The following is a 22,359-nucleotide window of genomic DNA, read 5'->3' as shown; positions in this document are numbered from 1 at the left end:
TGCTCTCCCTACTAAATGGTGGTTCAGGAGGCCAGGGGGCGGTACCTGCGGCAAAGGCCAGCGGACGAGCACGGAGGAGCTCATCACACTGCTGACCGGCACCTGCCCACCTCACCACACCTGCTACGTGCCAACCCCCTTATAATGGACAGGGAAGGGCTCAATCACGGGTCCGTACTCTTAGCACCGAACCTATCCCAGCGCACGGCCTCCTGGGAGATGTAGTCCACACCGTTTCCCGGGATTTCCAACCCCCCTCCAAACCCCACACCCCAGGCGCCCCGGGTCCCCTCACAACTTCCTCAGTAGAGATTACTCGGTCTGGCCAGCTGAAGCTGGAGCTGCTGTCGGAGTGTGGGGGCAGGCGGCGCTCCGCGTTGGAGTCGGGGTGCTCTCCCGAGTCCAAGTGAATGGAGGGAACTACACTTCCCAGGACGCCCTGCGCGCGCCGAGCCCGGAGCCGGCTGCCTCGCTTTGCGTGACCGCGGCAGGTTGGTCCTGGAGCAGATAAGCTCAGAATATTTAGGCGAAAGCGAGAGGAGGGGGGGAGCGCGGGGCAGGAGGAGTACCTCGGCCAAGAAAATTATGCATGCGTTAGGGAAGCTCTGAGAGAATGGCTGTGGAAGGTAAGGGACGCTTGGGGCATTTTTAAGCTCCTTCTTAACCCGCGCACCCCAAGCCACACATCCCCGATGAAGCTTGGCGATCGTGGGGAGGCGAGGAAAGGGGGTGGCGGAGAGCGGGCCCCTTCCTCCTTCACCTCTTGGCACTCACCTGCGCCGCCAAGGCCAGTAGGCGCTTTAATTCAGTTGCTTTGGAGAGACGTGAAGGGTAGGTGCGCAAGACTTTGAGGTAGGAGGTGTGGAGACGAGTGTCCCTGATGCGAAACGATATCCTGGAAATGGGGAGAAAGCCGGAGGATCCGGCATGAGGTTTGGCCCCGAGATGCCCTTTTTCCCTGCCCCTTCCCTCCGGAGCGGGCTGGGTGGCCCCAGGGCTGGGGATGCTTGGTTGGCCCTCTCACGTGGGAGAGGTCCCTGGCCCAGGTGCGTCATCCGGAAGCTTGGACTGGGATTGGGTCGAGGGCCCTTCGTCCTGTGCACCCAGCAGCGGCGGCCGCAGATGTATCCAGAGGGTAGAGGTGTCCCTATACCTGTCTCTGCTAATACAGCCAGCGCCCCGGGCTTAGCAAAGTTTACAGACGTGAAATGTAATCAGCCAGGGAAAAGAAGTGCAACAACCTCTTTGATTTGGGTGAATCCTTTTCTTTGAAGACCACTTTCTTCTTACAGTCTTGAGCTTCGACTTTGCAGTTTTGACCGTGCAGTCCTGCCTCCCTTGAACTTCCTGGTTGAAAGCAGGGTCGGGCTGTTCGTGAGGGATCCTGAGTTTTTCATTTCCGATTCTCTTACCTTGGAACACAAACTTCCTTGTTTAGGGTAGTTTCTGAAGAAGAAAAAAAATTGTGGACCAGAAGCGTTTGTGATTTCACATTAGAGGTCAAGCTGTACCTAAATGATGAAATGATTGTGGGACAAAATTGGAGCCTACATTCACCTACAGAATTTTGGTTTCTGAGTGCGGTCAGGTCAGAGGTGGGTACTGAGGTAGGGAGAGGAGGCATGCTTGCCAGCTGCTTCAGGCGCCTTGCCAAGGGGAAATGAGCCTATTCCTTGTAGGCTAGAGACCAGAAGGAACCACAAGGGCTGGCTTGCTCCTCCCTCTCCTCCCTGCCCCAAGAGAAAGAAACTGAACTAATCTGACTCTTGCTCCCCTTATAACTACTGTCTTAACCCAAAGTAGCAACCACCTAGCTCCTACACTCAGCACCCATAAACTCGGGAAACTCTTGCCTTTGGGCTATCTCAGGTTCAGAGATCCACAGCCAGCCACTTCCAGCTTTCCTAACTTTATTAACAAAAATGAAGTCCTCTCTCTTACAACCAAGATTTTTCTAGGTTTTCTTTTCAGTGCAAATGTACCAGTAGGGTGAGAATCTCTCTCTCTCTCTGTCTCTTTTTTTTTTTTTTGTATCGTTATGATTGATAGTGAATCAAGACTTCAGATGCCAAAAAACCAAACAAAAGCCGAGATAAAGTTCATCTTGAGCTTGAGACCGAGGATATGTTGACCTACTCCTTAAATATCCCTTCTACGTCACCCATCAGGTGGCACTGATTATGATTGCTCCTCTTCACCACTCCTGTGTCCCCAAGACAGGGGCACTCCCCCTTGTTGCTAGTCCACACTGTTCTCGAAAACAATTTCTTGTCCACTGTAAGAAGTATACATTCATCTTATTTCTTGCCTGATGGGTGACTATACCAGTGAAGCCAGACTTTACAAAAACAAGTGCTTAGGAAGGAAGTACATGTGGACTATGGAGAGTTTATTTTCTAGTGACTTATTTGGTTAAAGTACCTGTCTAGTAAACAGGAGATCCTGAGTTTGAATCACAGTAAAGTCTCAAAGAATGAAGGAAGTATTTTTAACTTTAACTGCAAATATGATTCCTATCTTTTGTCTTTGCAAAGACATCAGCCTGGACCAGTCTCTTCCTAGTTACTCCTACTTGGTCTTTCAAGCCTCGGGGAAAATGTCACTTGCTCTGGAAACCTGTCCTAGCCCTCCTTTCTCTTCTGCCTTCTCAGCACTCTTTCCAGTCTATGGGAGGTGCCTCCTGCTCACATTTATCTTAACACTTATCATACTTAATCTACCTCTTACTAAACTCTAACCCCCTTGCGGGTTAGACTTGGACTTTATATTTCCAGCTCATAGCACAGTACTTGGCCCATAATGGGTACTCAATGCTCATTCATTGCATGACAAATATGGAGGTTTTGTAACTGGTTCTATAAGGGTACATGGGGCTTTCTTGGAAGCCTAGATGCCATACAATCAGGGACTTCTAACAGATTTGAAGACGGGAGGTTTTTTTTTCTTTTTTTTGAGATGGAATTTTGCTCTGTCACCCAGGCTAGAGTGCAGTGGCATGATCTCGGTTCACTGCAAGCTCTGCCTCCCAGGTTCACCCCAGTCTCCTGCCTCAGCCTCCTGAGTAGCTGGGACTACAGGCACTTGCCACGACACCCGGCTAATTTTTTTGCATTTTTAGTGGAGACGGGGTTTCACCGTGTTAGCCAGGATGGTCTCAATCTCTTGACCTCGCGATCTGCCCACTTCGAAGTGGCCTTCTCTTCAGTCTTTTGTCTTGATGCCCAAAAAGTCTTTTAGAGCAGTAGTTTACATCTACTGCTGAGTGACATTGTCTCTGGACACATTTGGGATATGTAGGAACTGCTGCTGGGGGCTGCTATTGGTATTTTGTACCCATGGCCAGAGATAATACGTGGCCTGCAGTGCATGGCCTTCCCATATCATGTTGCCAAGCCATGGTCAAGTAATGACCAGTTTACCCAACTGATTGAGAAATGCTGCTTCAGAGAATAAGGAGTTTTGCCAGAGGAACTGGAATAGAAAATACAGTTCGAATTACTTAACATCTAAGCTTTAGTCTCCACATCTGGAAAAAATGGGCTCACTACTGGTTACCTCCTGGGAACATTGTGAGGATTAAATAAAGGAGGGGGCTTCTGGAAGGGTGTCTGGAACCTGTATCCTAAGTAAGTATCACTTGTACTCACATCCCTTCTCTTAAGAAAAGCTATGCTAATTGGCATGTGTTTTATATCCTGAATTTTTACTTATTCATGCCAGCCAGTTTTTCTAATTAGTAACAAATTAGAAGGTTTTTTACTATGTGTAACATTTTTCTTAAGTAAACTTGAACTTGAATTTGTAAAAGTGTTAATAGCAAGTAGTTCTGTCATTCATTTTGCTGAACCTGCAGCTGTGTGTTTAGGATGAAAAAGAGGTGCCCTTTGTTTATTGTTTTGTAACTACCCTGGGTTATGTTTTCTTCTTAGTTTAATTGCAACATCCTATTTATGTCTCCTAGTCTGGTTGTGACCCATGCTTTGCATTTATGGGCAGCTTACAGGTGTGCTTTCCAGCCACAGAACAGGGTACGATCTTACGCTCTGCATTTGGATTAGGATTATATTGGCATCCATTGTCTTTTTTAGAAAACAAAGACAGTGTTTTGTGAAACAAATTAGCAGGACTAGGAACTAGGACCTCTTGGAAGGAGGTAGCAGGGACCCTAAACTAATCCATTCTCTATAGACAGACTGTGTATAGATGGTTGCACCTATTGATGTTTTCTAACGGAAGTGGGTTGCAGTATTATTCAGGGAGAAGAAAAATGTGGATTCACTGGGGACAGTGTTGTATTCATCTTTGTATTCATCTCTGTATTCCAGAGATGGTGCCTGGCACTTAGGAGGCCCACAGTCATTTGTTTCATGAATGACATATAAATGCACGAGTCCCCAGAGCTAGAGAAGGGTTTTCTACCCCTCATCCCCAATTCCTTTTCTTGCTTCATCCTCAGAGATTTATGAAAAAAGTAGGGAGGATGGACATTGTACATGGTAATTTCTATTCCAGGTCTAACAGAATAGCACCTCTCACATGGCAGAAAAATGATTTCCAATATTCAGCACTCACCTCTCTCCCCAAGAAAAACATGTCAAATGCAAGACTATATGCTCTTAATGACATCTATATTAAGGGATCTGAATTTTCCATCATCAGTGACCACATTAGCTTACCAAATATCTTCTGATAAGTCATTCAGTGCTCAGGTTCTATGTTTTTTATCCTGTAGGGGAGTGCAGAAACTACCCATCACCAAAATATCGTAAGGCTAAGTAATAATAACAGTGACTGGGAAAATGGGAAGTGAGATTGTGTCAAACACTTGTAACAAATAGAAGCAGTTATGGTAAACACTGGGCTTTGCAGCCCCATAAATGATGACTTTGTACCCAACTTGAATTCAGAACTGCGTCACAGAGAGTAAAAGGAGTCACATGGGAGATAAAAACATCATTTTTATCACAAGGGTATAGTGGGTAATTTTTTCTGACTTTGGGTTGGAGGGTAAGTGGGCTTGCTAATATTGTACCCAGCAGTGAACTTACCTGTCACAGGGATGCCTCCCTCTACACTAGTGGCCCTTAACCTTTTTGGCACCAGGGATAAGATTTATGGCAGACAATTTTTCCATGGGGGATGGTTTTGGGATGAAACTGTTCCACCTCAGATCATCAGGCATTAGATTCTCATGAGAAGTGTGCAACCTAGATCTCTCGCATGTGCAATTCACGGTAGGGTTTGCACTCGTCTGAGAATGTAATGCCTCCACTGATCTGACAGGAGGTAGAGCTCAGGCGGTACTGCTTGCTTGCTCACTGCTTACCTGCTGCTGTGTGGTGCAGTTCCTAAATAGGCCATGGACTGATACCAGTTCACCACCCAGGGGTTGGGGACCCCTGCTCTATACCACTGACAGCTGGAGAGCAGAGATAACGTGGGCTCCTGCAGCAGGCAGGTGGGACCCAAAGGAAGAGGTGGGGAACCTATGCTTTGTGCCTTTTCACAGACTTGCTCATCAGAGAGTTGATTTCTCCTCTCCTGAGGAGGACCCAGAGGGTGAAGAGGGAGACCAGAAGTATAATTCTGATGGATTTCCCTTCATAGAACACAAGAAGCTCCATCCTGCCTCTGTGTGACTCTCTTGGTGCTAGCTCACCTATGCTTTCCTAACTACCTTTTCTTGTTGAGAACATCATTTGAATGTACCTCTTCTACTGGTGGCACTTTCTAAGGGCAAGGACTATGTCTCATGCCTCATCCATGAAGCTTGAATGAATGAATGAATAAAGACAAATGAAGGAATGGGTGGGTTTATGACTGCTTTTGATTTCCGCAGTAACTCCCATACACACTTAATGAGAACTTCCAACGGTGTTCCTCTGTAGAGCAGATGTCGTGAAGGCAGTGAGATGATGGACAAGTTTCCCTCATAGGTATTTAACTCTGGGGCAGCTTCATGGTGTGATTGTTAAACTAATTTCTTCCGGATTCTCTCCCATTCACTTATTCCTGAGGGTCTTTTTTTCTTATTTTTATTATGTTCTCTAGACCATCAGATTTGACTTTCCTGCATCAGCAGTTTCTGTTGATCACTTTGTTTTAGGAAGGAGATTGACGGCTAGAAGTTCATCATTGAAAATTCCTGTCCAGTGACTGTGTGAACAAGAATTGGGGCCTCCAACCTAGTTTGAAACTTGCTGTGGCAGCAGTTCCTGCCACCCCCATCTCTTTTGTAGCCCTCTTAGCTAGTTCAGACAGGGCTTCAGTCTAATCGTACTGTTGTATTGCCTAGCCCAGCCCTTCCTAATTCCTTTTATCCCACCCTTTCTTTCTCATCTGCCTTGCTGTTTTCTCATGCCTGAAGAAACAAGGGCTGTTGCTGAGAAGCAGAAACTGGGAAACCTTTGCTGGTGTAGCTGTGTTTTGTAATGCTGAGTCACAGTGGATGATGTGGTGACATGTTACAAAGGTAGGGGGAACTGGGGATCTGAAGCCCACGCTTGAACTCTGGCGAGTGAGTGTCAGATGTTGTGTATTTAATTATGAGAAAGAGGGGATATTGTAAATGCTCATCCACAGGCACTCAAGCAGATAGTGCGTTTCTGTTGATAAGCAGTAGAGTAGCACCCATGTACAAGGAACTCTACGAGATGTGGTAGGGAGTGTAATAAGGAAGGGAGCTTAGCCCACTCTGCCCTCTGCCAGCCCCAGCCCTTCCCTGCAGCCTCCACTGGGGGAAGGAGACAGAAGCAGATTAGACTGAATGATATAAGTGCCAAATAAAAGTACAAGCACCATAACGTGGGAGGTCTGAGAACAAATGGAGCATTTAGTTCTGAGCTGGATGGGGATAGCCTAACGAAAGGAGTAGCATTGCGTGAGTTTTTGAGTAGGATTTTGATGGGTGGGAATCTGGGAAAGGGCACAAAACTGACTAGTGTGTGTATAATGTGTGCTTCCTAATGGATTTCCCCCATGTCCCAGGGATGTGGTAGTTTAGCCCTTTATAGGAAGGAAAGTGAATGGGGAGCCTCCTAACTCATGTCTGGTAAAGTCCTTTTCCTAAGGGCTGTATTATTTGCCTGGCCAAACCTGCAACATTCCCCACAGTCCAGTTGGATCTTGCATATGGTCCTTTTGAAACCACAAGAGCAAGCGTGGAAAGCTGCTCTCTTGTAAATCAAGATGATTCCTCCCCAGTTTTCTGAACTGGAATGTAGCAGCACCACCCGCTCTGAGCTGGCTCATGAGAGCAAACTTGGCTATATTTAGTCTGATTTTTCTAAAGTGTGGGTGCAAGAATCTGCTTGTACAGCTTGCCTCCCGTGTGAAGAGCAGGACAGGACAGCAGCTGTCGGGTGACAGTGGTGGCCTACTTCACTGCCTTCAGCAGCCTCCTTCCCAGAGCGCTGGGGCTGGGAAGAGCCCATTGGCAGGTTTTGTTCCTTCGCTCCTCCTTGCTTCCTGCCCTTGCTGCTGCAGAAGTTGTTTGTGTTTTAGTCGGCAAATCCTGACTCTCAAGTGATTTGACAGATGCTTGTGGATTGTCTATGGGGTGTGGCTCTCAGAGCTACAGCTGCCCTTGAGACCTGGGGTACAGAATGGGCTCAGGCCTGCTCATGGTTTGTCACTGCCTCCACAGGGCACGACTCTCCCCTGGGGATCATAGCAGTCACAGTGTTGTCTTTAAATGCTTTACATGTGCAACATCTGCAACCGGGCTAGGTGTGAACCCCAGCTCCTCCCAGGACCTGCTGGGTGCCTGGGTAATTCACTGAACAGCTCGGAGACTCCTTTGTCTGTCTATCCAATGAGAATATTAATGGTAATGACCTCATGGGCATGTTGAGAAGGTTAAATTAGTATAAGGGAAGCTCTTAAGACCTGGTTTGTGGTAGGTGCTCAGTAAACACTGAGTAAGATGTTAGACAAGATGATGGTGATGATGCTGTCTGTGTCACCTTGTCTTCCTGCCATACTTATCAAAGCATCTAAGCCATTTTTATAGCATTTTTACAGTCCTGTGATATTACAGTCTGGCATAATAGTGCATGCTCAATGAGGGAATGTGGGTTATCAGAGTTGGAAGAACACCAACAAAGTGTCATTGATAAAATACAAGGCATCCTCAGCTTAAAATGCATTACTTGATGTATTCATTATCTGACTCTGTGCAGTTATGTGGCAACAGAGGGAAGTAAAAGTTATGATTATATTCACTAAAGACTCATCACTTACATAATTTTTCTCTACCACAAATTTACTTGCCACTTAACACCAGCAATTTTGTAGGCTGGCTTCTCTCTGATTGTCTGATCATCACCCATCCGTACAATATGTATGCAAAGTAAGTTGATTACAAAGAGAAATTTCAGATCTTGCAAAAGAGAAAATAGTTCATGGACTCTATGAAAGCGACATTGGGAAACTGCTGGAATCATGTGCCATGGCCCAATTAAGATCTGACTGAGTTAGGCCAGATAACCATTAAAGAAGAGAAAATTGATTAAGATATTGACTTGATAGGCATTAAAGAGAAATATTAGGACCTTTTAGGGAGTAAGAGAAGTCTTTAGTGAAAAGAGATGCTCTAAATATTTTGGGGAAAAATTATCTCCTTTATAATCGTGCTATGAAAAGTCAAGTATGAAATGAAAGATATTTTGTCCTGCTGATGTAAGTCCTGTTGCTGAAGTTATATAACAAATAAAAAACGGAATCTTTTTTTGTTCTAAGAATTAACACATATTTTCAATTATATCCTAAATTTGGTTATATATCAGATAAACTTCTCCCTTTTTCTTTTCAAGATAAAGTACCATTGAAACTCACTATTAAATTTGAACCTCTAGCCCTCATTTCAAGTATATTCTTTTTCTTCCTTTCTCTTTCATGGTTTTTTTATTGGTATTTAAATTGGTTTTAAACCTTGGGTTGTTTAGATACAATTTACATACGGTAAAATCAACTATTGTAGTTCTTTAAGTTTTGGTAAATGTAGTCTTGTAACCACTACCACCATCAAGATAGAGAGAAATTTGAACACCTTGTAAAGTTTCCTTATGCCCCTTTGTGGTCAGTCTTTCCCTCCACCCACAGCCCCTGACAAGTACTGCTCTAAAGTCTGTGCCTAGACTTTTGCCTTTTCTAGATTTCATGTAAATGGTGTCATACACTGTGTTGCCATTTGAGTCTGGTTTCTTTCACTGAGTGTAATGCATTGAAATTCTTCCATGTTGTTGCCTGATTCAATAGTTCAGCTCTTTTCATCGCTCACTAATATTCCATGGAATATCTATACAGCAGTTTATTCACCAATTGAAGTACATTTAGGTTGTTTCCAGTAATTGGTAATTATGAGTAAAACACTAAAAGCAGTTGCTTACAGGTTGTGCAAACCTAAATTTGTTTCTCTTGTGTGAATAGCTAGGAGTGGGATTTTCAAGTCATATAGTATGTTTTACCTTTATTAGAAACCGCTGAATGGTTTTCCAGATTGACAGTGTCTCACATGTGTTCTCTTTTATTCCCTGTGCTTATCTTCTGATAATGACAACCTCACAAGGACAAGAGAATTAGATTAATGGGGCTATGCAGGTAGTTGGGAGGGAATAGGACACAGTTTTCCAGAGGTGAGTTTCTTGAGCTACACTGCTCCAAGACTGGGCAGTATTACTATGGCAGATTACCCTTGATTACCAGTTCAGTACAGACATCAAGCATGGATATAGCCCAGAAATGCCACTTGTTTTGGCATACAAAAGAAGGCTTCTAAATTTTATCTTGTAATAAGAATTTGTCATCAAGTTCTGTTTTGTGATTTTGCTGTTGTTGTAGAAAAACAATCAGATAAGGAAGACAGGTCAAGGAGAGCTTATTTTGGAGGAAAATTAGGCAAGACAGGAAATGGAATACTAAGAGGTCACACAAGATGAATTTAGCTAGAAAGGGAAAAACTTACCTGTCCCTGAAAGGAATTGGTCTTGCCTGCCAAGGTTGGTTATGGACTCCAACTCGTGAAGCCTGAGAAAAGGTTAGTTGACCATTTCACCATTTCTGGTATGGTTAAGTTTCGGGGATGGCAGGGATGAGGCTTATATTTTGCTGTGCTGTGTGATTCTGATTTAGAACAGAGTCTTGCATCGGATGTCCATTTATACAATGGGAGCAATGCTTGGTTCACTTGCAAAGGCCACATTTTACCCAGCCACATATTGGGTATGGGGCCTGATAGTGGGGTTGCTTCTGAGTGAAAAGACAATGTAATTTGGATACTGACATATTGGGATTTTCCAGGGCTTACCATTGGTTTCTGGGACCATAGAATGGAATATTTGAATTTAGGATTACCACAGAACTCCCAGACAAGTGATTGCCCTAATACTTGTTGTCTGAGGTTGTAAAATGTGAACATTTCAGTTGAGGGTTTTGTTTTTGTTTTTGGAGAATATGCCTGTGCAGTCCATGGAGCGAAAAACATGATGTTATTAACCAGGCTCCCATCGGTGTACTTTGTACTTGATTTTGTTTGAAGTTTGTCTATTTCCTGCTTGATGACCAGTGATGTTTTTGGTGGAGTAGAAGGTGAAACTAGGAACCAAGACATGGGGACAGGGAAGGGATGGATGGAGCTGGAGATGGGGCATCCAAATCCTAGCCTCAGTCAAGTCATTATCCTTTTGTTCTCTTTCCATCTCTGAGAGTAGCACCAGGTATGTATCAGTGCTTTGTGATGCCTTAGCTCTTGCCTTTCATTTTTTTTTTTTTTTTTCCTGCTTTCTAAGCCTTGTTCTGCGCATTTTTTTCTGCTTTCTAAGCCTTTTTACATTGTGGTCGTTTAGTAGATACTTCTGCCTGGATAAACTATGGGACGATAATTTTGTGTTAGTCATCTAGGGAAGTATATGTGGGTATAGCCTTCACTTCCCATCACTTAGAAGTACACTGAGTACCTACTACATGCCAGGATCTAGAATTTTGATTTATAGTTAGATAATAGGGTGGGTAAGCTTAGGAAAACCAAGTATGCCAGAGTCTGAGATCTTAGGCAGTGTTTCCTTAGATGATAAAATTCCCCTGGGACACTTGATAATATCCATATTCCTACTTCTCACCCTAGGGTAATCTTTTCAGGTAAATCAGAAATGGGGTCCTGAATCTAATATGCATCCTGATTCATTCTTACTAAACTTATTTAGGAGACCCTGACTGATCTAGGGCTAGAGTAAGATCACAAGAGGGAACTGCAGGATTTCATGAGATCCTTGACTGCCTTGCAACTGCAGGCATAATTTGTATTTGGAAATTATGTATATTTTCATGGGGAGAGAGACTGGAGCTTTTATCCTATTGTCACAAGGGCTAAAGATAGTAATCTCTGGTCCATGAGCACATGTATTTGCCTTTTTTATTCTCTAATCTATCAGCAGTGCCTACAACCATATCTGGCTCATAGAAGGCACTCAACTGTTGAGTAAACACAAGAAATAATGTTATTTTGTGACTCCTCTGAGCCAGGATATTTATGCCCACTCTCTAAAACTTGGTTTTCATAATGCAGTGAGCTATATGAGTTTTTCTCCCACCTAATCATTGAGAGAATGTAGGTCCAGAGAAATAAGTAACTTTCCTGAGTCCACACTGCTAATTTGTGGTAGAACTGGGCTTTGTAGCTATGTCTGCCATATGCCAGAGTCCTTGCTTTTTCACTGTCCTGTGTTGCTTTCTGGTTTGTCCAAGTTTGATAATTTGGTTCTGATTTACTAGTTGTCTTTTGGAAACCTTGGTTACTTGAGAAAAACAGCATTATAATAAAATAAAAAATTGCTTAATTGGGCTCTGCAATGGGGAAAATTCTTTGGAGTTTTTGGATCAAATTTTCAGTAAAGTGTTTATCTTGGTATTAGCTTTCTACCCTTTTGCATTCTCTCTTTTTATGGAGCTCTAGGTCTTTGGGTTTTTGTTGTTTTCTCATGCTGCCGTCCAAATTCACCTGTGCCTCAACACACAATTAGTGTAAATTGCTATTTTATTTGGACAGTAAGTATTCATTGTGCACTTGCTATAAGCTCAACACTGTGAATGACACTGGGAAATACAAAAGAATCTATGGATGTTGAACTTGCTGCTCTTGGAACTTACAGTACAGCCAGAGCTTCAAGATTCCTGTCATATCACAGCAAAAAAGGTTGGAACATGGGCAGGGCATGTGGGCAGGAAGGCTATCTAGGGGCTCTGCTCTGTCTGTATCAGAGGGGAGCTGCCATACCCACAGCAATGGTCCTCCCACTGCCCTGGACTCCCCTGGAGAGGTTACTATATGGATTTGTTTTGTTTTTTAAATAAAATGAACTAACTGAAATGGAAAGTTTGTTCACAGTCTGGAAAGATTGAAAAAACAAGGGGAAAGCTAAAGCAATGTAATAATAGGGTGATAAGGGAAAATAAATGGACAGGGTGGGCAGATGTTAGAAATGTTTCTTAGGTGAAAATGAAGATACGAAGATACGATTTGGGATTGTTTAGTTTTAGGGAGCGGTAGACACATAATTGCTTCCAACTCTTCAGGACTCTCCACTGCCAATAAAATAAAGTCCAAACCTCTTAGCATTCAGGGGCCTTCCCAGATTGCCAGGATCTCCTGCTTCAGGCTGATGCCCATTCCTTCCCCTTAGGACTCTTCCTAGATCTTCAGCCAAACTCAGCTACTGTTTCCTGGGCTCTTGGTGTAAATTTGACTACAGATGATAGTAAAATAAAAATTCGTAAAGTAGACTGTAATGAAACAGATGTGCAACAGTAAACAGTGTGGTACAGAAGTGTTCAGTGGACCCACTTCATTTGTTCTCCTTTGTGTTTGACCTGCATGGTGGCCAGAGGTGCTTCTGACATTTTTCACTTTGCGAACTTTTGTTCCTTGATGTAGCCCAACACATTATGACCACCCTCACTCACGGATTCACTAAAAATTTGGGTGAGTCATTACCTTACTTGTTTTTATTCTGTCTTTTAAAATGTATGTATACATACTTGGAAAAATGTAAGTATAGCTCACATTGATTTCAATGTTTTATATTATAAATGTTTGGGATCTTTATTTAGAAGTTTAGGTTTTTAGGACCAGAAATATGCTGTGGGAATGTAATTCCTGTTTGTATCGGTTAACTTATGGTAAAATTGGGTTCATAATATGTTGTGTCACTTAAAGGTGTCATTTCCAGGAACCTATTGAGGACCATTAAATGAGACTTCCCGTACCTTGGATCCCTCCTGTCTTTGTTTAGGCTGTTCTTCCCATCTCTCATGCCTCCCCACCACATGCTCACACATGGTACCTTTCATATCCTTTCAGCACTTTGGGAGGCCAAGGTGGGCAGATTACCTGAGGTCAGGAGTTTGAGACCAGCCTAGCCAACATGGTGAAACCCCATCTCTACTAAAAATACAAAAATTAGCCAGGTGTGGTGGTATGCACCTGTAGTCCCAGCTATTCGGGTGGCTAAGGCAGAAGAATTGCTTGAACCAGAGAGGTGGAGGTTGCAATGAGCCGAGATCATGCCACTGCACTCTGGCCTGGGCTACAGAGTGAGACTCCATCTCAAAACAAAACAAAACAAAACAAACAAACAAAAAAAACCCAAAAAACAGAAATCCTTCTATCCTTCTACGTACACATCTAAGGCAAGAAGAAAAGTGAGCAAAAGCAGGAGATTTCCCTCGTGTAAGAAAAGCATGGCTGCTAGGCAATGCAGTGCTTAAGAAATGGGACAGGAGGAGGAAACTAGGAAACTGAGGGAGACAAGCAGAGACAGCCAGTGGTGGTAGACATCCCACTTCCAAGTGGGGTGTGTCATTGTGGCGAGATGCACAGCCAGCCAGCAAGGTGTGTACTGGGAAGTACCCACTGGGCTTGGCAATCAGTAAAAGGCATTCTGATGAAATGGGGAGGCAAATCCATATCATAATGTTTTAAGGATTAAATGGATGATGAGAAGGCTACTCTTGATGCAAATTTATGGAAATGAAAAGAGGGAAATGTACTGAGGTGGAAAGAAGGGAGAAATAGTTGTAGCAAGAGAGAGATCAAAGTCAAAGGGGCTGTAAATGTGGCGAGATGCTGAAAGAAGGAAGATAAGGGTTATACCTAGGCTAGAAACATGTTAAAGGAAGTTTTTATAAAGGGTAGAAAATATTTGAAAGTGTTTATAGACTATGCACATTGACTTAGTGGAGAGGAAGATTTTGAAGATACAAAGGATAGAACAGATGACTGATAGAGCAAGGGCCACCAGGAATTTAGATGTAGTAACCCTTAGAGAAGGTACTGTTCCTGCTGGAAGATATAGGTGCTGGGTAGGACAGATAAGGAGAGTTATAACTACAAAATATGAAAAATATTCCTGTACTACATGATAGGCACTGTTCTAGATGCTTGTCATATTAACTTGTTAATCTTTAATCAACCCTTTCAGGTAGGTATCATTATCATCCCTATTTACAAATAACAAAAGAGACTCAGAAAGCTTAACTTGCTCATGGTCACACAGCTAGTAAACAGCAGAGTTGAAATTTGATAAAGATGCTGCCTAACAAAATGTTCATCCAATTTCCTAATTAGGACATTTGGCCAGATGCGGTGGCTCACGCCTGTAATCCCAGCACTTTGGGAGATCGAGGCGGGCAGATCACCTGAGGTCGGGAGTTCAAGACAAGCCTAACCAACATGGAGAAACCCAATCTCTACTAAAAATACAAAAATTAGCTGGGCGTAGTGGCACATCCCTATAATCTCAGCTACTCAGGAAGCTGGGGTGGGAGAATCAAACCTGGGAGGCGGAGGTTGCAGAGAACCGAGATTGTGCCATTGCACTCCAGCCTGGGCAACAAGAGTGAAATTGCATTTCAATAAAAAAAAAAAAAGGATATTTGGGGAATAATGGATCAGGACTTTATCATCTTCAGAATTTTCTTTAAAATTGTAACTATTAAAGAATGACTTATTATTTCTTGTGAATTCATTTACTTTACAATAACTAACTCCAGGTAGGGTAGGAATGGAATAGGGGGACTTCTATTCTCAAATGTCAGGAGAGGATATAATTTTCAGAACATGAGTCATATTCTGGAGAGGTTAGGCCTTGGTAGGCGCTTGCCTATGGAGTAGGGGTTGGGTGCACCAGCCAGCCAGGTAGTACCATGAGAGTGCTCTGACACTACAGCCTGGGGTTGGGATTTAAGTGAAACAACAGAAAGTAGGGGGAGTGTCAGAAAGGAAAGGTAAAAAAGATGCTGAAAATAAATCTGGTTAACTTCACAATTTTGCCAAGACAGACACATGATCTCCTTTTCCTTCTCCTATCTCCTGCCTCCTTCCTGCTCTCAGAGGCTTTAAGATTTAGGTTTCTAGGGTGTTCAGGTTTCTGTCCCTGATTTTAATGGTAAGGGAGAGTGATTCTCCTTGGCTGATGCTCAAGTCTATTGCTTGGTAAGTAAGTACCACTATACTGCCTTATGAATCCTGCCTCCTCTGACTGCTTTGCCTGACCAGGAGTTTTGTTTGTTTGTTTGTTTGTTTGTTTTGTTTTTAAGTGAAACTCAATAGCTGATGACTTTGGCACCAGCATGTTTTCTGGGGTTCACCCCAGGGCCATCATCACTGAGATCATGCCACCCTGGCTTTACATATACTCTGTGCTTTCCAAAATAACAGTTTCTCATCTGAGCCACCATTGATGCACTGGCAGCTGGAACAGGTGCTCTTCTTCCCCTTTCACAAAAAAGGATGTTAAGACTCCCTTGCCCAAGGTCACATAATTCATTAGTTGCAGAGCTTGGATTTAGAACTTGATATCTTGAGTCTTTTTCTTGAGGCTTTCATCATTGCTGCCATGATTGGAAGGGATGGCACAGAGCCCACTTTACAGGGGTTTGCAAATGGGATATTAAAAGGGATCGAGAATCTTTCTTAAATTATGGATGAAGGCAGCCAGACTAGGGCCAAGGTCTTGGGGCTCTCCAAGGTGCCTAGTGCGTGACTCAAGTAATGAGAGTTTTAAGTTCCTTTTGTTTTTCCCAGCATTTTGTTAATTGACTCTCCAGTACCAGATCTTCTAAATTTCCCTATTAAGCTGATATTTTAAAACATTATTATCTGGTCATGAAAATCCTTTGTATTCACCAGAGCAAGAAAGAAATCATAAAAACACAAATAAGAAACTAACAGTACCAATTGTTAACATTTATTAGGTACTCACTGATATTAGCAGCCAGAATTGCTCTTCAGCCAGTGAACCCTGGTACATACAGCTATACTGGTTGTTGATGGTTAGTGTGTATATATATATATGTGTGTGTGTGTGTATATATATATATGTGTGTGTGTGTATATATATATATATGTATTCTGATGGGTTTGTTTGTTTTCAGGCCATACTGGTTGTTGTGTATTTTGAATATCTTACTTGCTCACAATAATCCTATGAGATGATTATTAATATTATCTCCATTTCCTTTCTTTAAAAAAATTTCATCTCAACATCTTAGAAAATATCTCCATTTTCTAGATGAAAAAATTGAGGCCTAGAAGATTAAATAATTTTTCTAAGGCCAGTAGCTGGTAAATGAGAGAGTAAGAATTCAAACTCAAGTTCAGATAACTTCAGTGTCTGATCTCTTGCCACTAACCAAGCCTGCTACTCTGACATACCCCATAGTTACCCCAAGTATTATTAATATTTCCTTCTAGGCTTTCTATAAATGACTAGCTATACCTGGAGTAGCATAAGCTATTCTAGCAAATCTTAATAGTTGTTGATAAAAATTTTTTTAAATAATGTATTTTTTCACTTTCTTTTGGTAAATGTGTGTAAGTACAGTAAGTAATCTCATTTTCCTTAGATACAGCCCTTAAAGAGGCCAGTGATGGGAACTTGGGAAAGCAACAAATTACTGTCCAAGTTTGAAAAGGTACCATCCCTTTCTGTTCTGTACCTGGGACTTTTTGATGGTTGTTGTCGAGGCTAGAGACTTAGAAAACACTTAGCTTTTCTAGTGAAAGATATATCTGTGTTGGACCAAATGAGGGGCCTTTGCAATATAAAGACAGTATCTAAGTTATTTGTAAACTCATTGTTATATTTCTTAACCTATGCTCATCTATCTTTATCACAGCTTACTGATTATCCACATGCATTACTTTTACTTGATTATTTTCATGACATTTTATTTATTTATTTATTTATTTATTTATTTATTTATTTTTGAGACAGAGTCTCCCTCTGTCTCTCAGGCTGGAGTGCAGTGGTGGGATCTCGGTTCACTGCAAGCTCCGCCTCCCGGGTTCATGCCATTTTCCTGCCTCAGCCTCCTGAGTAGCTGGGACTACAGGCACCCACCACCTTGCCTGGCTAGTTTTTTGTATTTTTTAGTAGAGACGGGGTTTCACCGAGTTAGCCAGGATGGTCTTGATCTCCTGACCTCGTGATCCACCCGCCTCGGCCTCCCAAAGTGCTGGGATTACAGGTGTGAGCCACTGCGCCCGGCTGACATTTTATTCTTGTAATCATCAATATATTCTTTTAACAAGGTTTTCCATCCATCATTTTCTTTTGGGATTTCATGTTGATCTGGTCTGTCCAGTCATCCCCCTAATGTTTCATTGGTCTTTTCTTTTTCTTGGTATACTGTGGAGGCTGTTTAGCTCTTTTTATCTTAAAATTTTAAAATCCTTGATTAAACATTCAGAAACACTGCAGCTCTTACTTTCAACCACTATATTTCTGTGACCTCTTAGTGTCATTATTTCTAAATTAGGGTTCTGATTTTAGGCAATAAAACATCTTATATACAGGTATTTTATATACAAACATATATAAATGTCATATACAAATATAGATAAATATTCTCTACCATTTCTTAAATGCTTACGTGTATACCAAGTATTGTGGCTTATAAACATTCTCTCTGATGCTGACAACATTGTAGTTATTCCCATCTTATATATAAGGAAACAAGCTTATAGGTTGTAGGTAACTTACCTGGTGCCATTTAGTGGAAGAAGCAGTTGGAAGTGAAGCCTGATATGTCTGTATAGTTGAAATCATCATTAGAATAGTGGCTAAATGTATCAAGTACTATATGCCAGGAAGTATAATAAGCACTTTATATAGGTAAAATTTAGATTTTATTTTTATTAAAGTTATATGTGAACATAATTTTAAAAATTAGTCATTGTCTTAAAACTATGCTTAGTAATTTTTTGTTATATGCTAAGTGTTCTATAAACTTATCACTAATTCAAATACAAAGTTCCCTTGTTTGTTAAATTTCCTTCCAATACATTCATATATTAGGGATCCTATCAATTTTTTCTCATTGAAGAAATTCCCCCCAAATAATTCTGAAATTTGTTCCAAATAGGTCATTCTGTTCTCTTGACTTGCTCCATAGCTGTTGCCTTTGGATTTCCTTTCACCATCGTCCGTGGGATGCCTTTCTTGCTTTTGTGTTAGTTTCGCTCTAGGATCCTGAGTGTTCTTTGTTTTCACCTTGGTTTTGGTGGAGTATATCCTCCTGAGAAAAGCTACCTGGGAAGCATAGTTTTGAGAACTTGCACATCTGAAAAAGATTTTATTCTACCCTTGCACTTCATTTATAAGTTGACTGGATTTAAACTTTTTTTTGAAAGTTGGAAATTATCTTTCCCCACAGTTTTGAAGCATCTAATATATTCTAGTTTCCAGTCATGTTTTTGGGAAATCTAAAGCCATTCTGATTTTTACTCCTTTGTATAAAACACACTAATTGAAATTACTGAATCTTTTCTCTAGTCTTAGTGTTCAGAAATTACATGAGAATATGCCTAGGTGTGAGTCTATTTTTGTCTACTGTATTGTGTATTTCATAGTGTTTCTGAATGGAAACTCATGTTGTTCATTTCTGGGATTTTTTTTTGAATTATTTATTTGATTTTCTTTTATGTATTTTCTTCTTTCTTTCTCCAGCTTTTATTTTTGAGATGATAAATTGGCTGGACTAGTTCTTATTTTTTAAAGTATATGTTTGCTATTTTTCATCTGTTATTTTTTATTTGTGGGTATATTTTATTTTCATTTTTCTCTGGCATTTACAATTTCTATATAATTTTTAGTTTTTAAGACTTTGGTTTTTGGAAAAAAATTCAGCATCCTATTTTGTGAATGTAATGTTTCTATGTTTTATTGATTATCATTTATTAATGATATTTTTATTTTCTTAAGTGTACTCTCTTCATAGTTCTTTCTTCCTAATTGTTTGTTTTTGTTTGTTCATTCTGGAATATTTGACAATATTAGAGACTTTGCTCATATTTGAGTGGCCCACTTTAAAAAAAACATTGAAAGTTCTCTAGGTATGAATGGGGCTTGTTGATCACGGTCTTCATTGTAAGATGAGTTGACTGATTATATTTAGGGGCAGAGAGAGGGTCTTCTTACATCAGACTGTTTAGGTCTTTTTTAATAGACTGGTTAGTTACCCAGAGAAAAGTCAGTATTTGAACTCTCAGTTTCTGATTCCAGAGTTTGTACTTCTGTCCACACATTTTATTTTCAGGTATGTTTCAATGTCTATGTACATTTTATTGTGTTGTCTCTAAGAAAGTTAGCAATTGAAATGTAGATTAGGCATTCTCATTTCTGAAGATGATTCCTTTAATCAGGGATTCCCTTCTATAATTGTAATTTTTTAAAATTGTGTTTGAGCACCTAGAAGAATGTCTGGGGCACAGTAGGCACTCAGAAAATAATTGTTAAATGAATTCAGATCTTGCACACAACATTGGGCTTTCTGAATCATATATGATAGGCAGTAGAAGAAAGCCCAAGAGTCCTAAGTCTCATTCTAGTGCTGTACTGCATGTGTACACACTCAGATTTGACAAAGGCAGTTGTGCAAACCAAAATACCTTCGCCCCTGAAAGAGAGGCTTCCTCTGTATGGAACTTCTTGGGGCAGGCATATTTTATTTCTATTTGGCAATTGGGAGGTATTATTGAAGTGGTACTAACCATAAGTGCGCCTGAAAGGATCAAGCAGAAAAAGAATTTGTGGGGTACAGAACTATTTTGCTTAAGAACTCTGGGGGTACTTGGGCGTGAAGATTGCAGCCTTCTGGATCTTGATTTAAGCATACAGTCTGCTGACTGCTTCCGAGAGACCTTCCGATCTGTTCCTTTCTGCTGAATGGGTCTTTTTAAACTTAGAATGGAGAGATGTCCCTAAGGGCCTCTCCACAGCTGTCTCTTTCCTTCCTTATTAGCTTTCTTTCCTCTCTTTCTCTGTGCTTCTACCCACCAATTCTTCATCTTTGGAGTAGGGATAGGGGTAAGAGATTGTTAATGACCTGGTGTTTAGAGGAGCCAACTGCCAAACTAAACAGGCTCAGCTATTGGCATGGCCATTTGCTCTGTGATATTGCTTTTGACATCTGGGTCCCCATTCTTAGGGAGGGATCAGTGGAGTAAGGCTTCCCCAAAAGAAGCAGGCAGAGAGCAAGACCACAGTATTTCTACGATTTCTCTTCTGATGATAATGAGTAACGATGTCTGAACTTACAATACTCAGTCTGCCAGCCATGTTAAGTTTTTGTCAGTGAGTGGGATAAAAGGGAGTTGTAGTAGAAAACAGAATAATAATGAGGAGGGTATGGTGTCTGGAAATATTTAAACAAAGAAGAGTCACTGTCTAGGCATGGAGAGAAAAATAATTTATTGTTTTAAGCTACATCTTATATTTAGACCTGAAAGCATAGTTTGTTTGTAAACCTAATTTTAACCTAATATAATATATTCTGGTAATATCCTAGAGTAAGATACAATTAGAAATTTAAGATTTTTTTTTTAAAAAATGCAACATAGTAACATTTCCCTACCTTTTAAATTAACCTTTTAAGATAATTATAATTACATGCTTATTATATATACCTTTTGGAAAATAGGAAAAAATCTCCACAAATTCACCTTCAGAAGACAGCCACTGTTAGTATTTGGCATATTTTCTTCAAGCCTTTTTCTTTTTGTATGGTTTTTGGTTTTGCATAGCAGTCATAAGGCATTTTGCTTGCCTTTTAGTGGAATTTTTTGGTCTTCAATTGGAGTTGACTGTGGTTATGTTCTGATAACGCATGTCTGTGATTTATTCTTTTCTTGTCATGAGTCTGAATAAGGAGTGCCTTAGTTCTTGGCTTGAATAAATTCTCTATCTTCTTTTAACATAACACATTGTTCAGATTAGAAAAGTGAATAATCGTTAGAGCAAAGGAGTGTGATGTATGTTTCACAACCACTTAAAACAAATCAGATGTAAAAAAAAAGCACAAATGCTTGGGGGAAATGTGCATAACAAAGATAAGACTTTAAGGCTCTTGAGATGGGAGACAGTCCTTCAGAAGTGCTAGGACACATTATTGATGTCTAGTAACATTTATTACATGTGTAATTATTATTACATGTAACATGGTGGTCTCAAGACCGAGAGAGAAATATCTTTTCATCTAGAAGCATGGAAGAGGGGAATGTAGTGCAATAGAGGTACTAGTGATACCAGAATTAGAAATTATGATCTTGTCTGCACTGCTGACTATTAGTAGTTGCCACCTCAAAGACACCTTTCCTCAATATAATCACCAATAAAATGGTCTGCAAAGCCTGAAATATTTACCATCTAATTCTTTATAGAAAAAGTTTGCCAACCCCTGATCTGAATGATCCCAAAACCTATCTTCTTTCATCCTCATTACCTTTGTCCTAACTTAGGCCTTCATTCTTCTCACTTGGAAAGCCCAAGAGACTCTAAATATAGTTTTTTTTTTTTTTTTTGACACTAGTTTTGAACTTCTCAAATGCATTGTGTATGGAGGCAGTATCATTTTTAAAAATTTTGAAACACCATTTTTGCTTGCTTCAATTATTTGGGGCACCCTGCCGTACTCAGGATAAAGTCTAAGTTTCTTACCTAACACACAAGGCTAGAAAACCAGCACACTTTACTGACATCTAAAGACCCTTACAATTATGAGAGACTAGGTTTTCTTTCACATGACATATGCTATATGAATTGCAAGTCTCAGAAAACCCAATCCAACTCTACCAGGCCTAAGTAAAAAGAGGCGATCTGTTGTCTCCCATACCTGAGAGATCTACGGGTTTCTAATTGAGTCGCCTGGCCTCTGTTTTCTTTTGTTGGCTCCCCTTTTGCTCACATGGAGGCTTTCATCTTGAGAGGTATGGATTGCTGTAGCAGTTCCTGCCTCAGGTTTTTCTAGGTTTACATATGGTGAGAGAGAGAACAGTTATTTCCCACTAATTCCTACACAAGTGGT

The 22,359-nt window shown here is 41.0% G+C and overlaps 1 protein-coding gene across 3 annotated transcripts in view; it reads left to right on the top strand.

Moving 5' to 3' along the window:
* Positions 1-466: 466 nt before the first annotated feature.
* The window catches only part of SAMD12 (sterile alpha motif domain containing 12), a 497,711-nt gene continuing 475,818 nt past the window's right edge, over positions 467-22,359 (top strand). For 2 of the 3 annotated variants that reach the window (XM_023224820.2, XM_026454595.2), the window contains exon 1: positions 467-626. In XM_023224820.2, coding sequence (XP_023080588.1) covers positions 614-626 — 13 coding nt within the window. In that variant the 5' untranslated portion in view covers positions 467-613. The remainder of the gene's footprint in view (positions 627-22,359) is intronic. The other variant, XM_023224815.1, reaches the window with a different exon arrangement.

Source organism: Piliocolobus tephrosceles, chromosome 7, assembly GCF_002776525.5.
Source record: "Piliocolobus tephrosceles isolate RC106 chromosome 7, ASM277652v3, whole genome shotgun sequence".
NCBI lineage: Eukaryota > Metazoa > Chordata > Mammalia > Primates > Cercopithecidae > Piliocolobus > Piliocolobus tephrosceles.
This window is presented reverse-complemented; position numbering and strand designations above follow the sequence as displayed.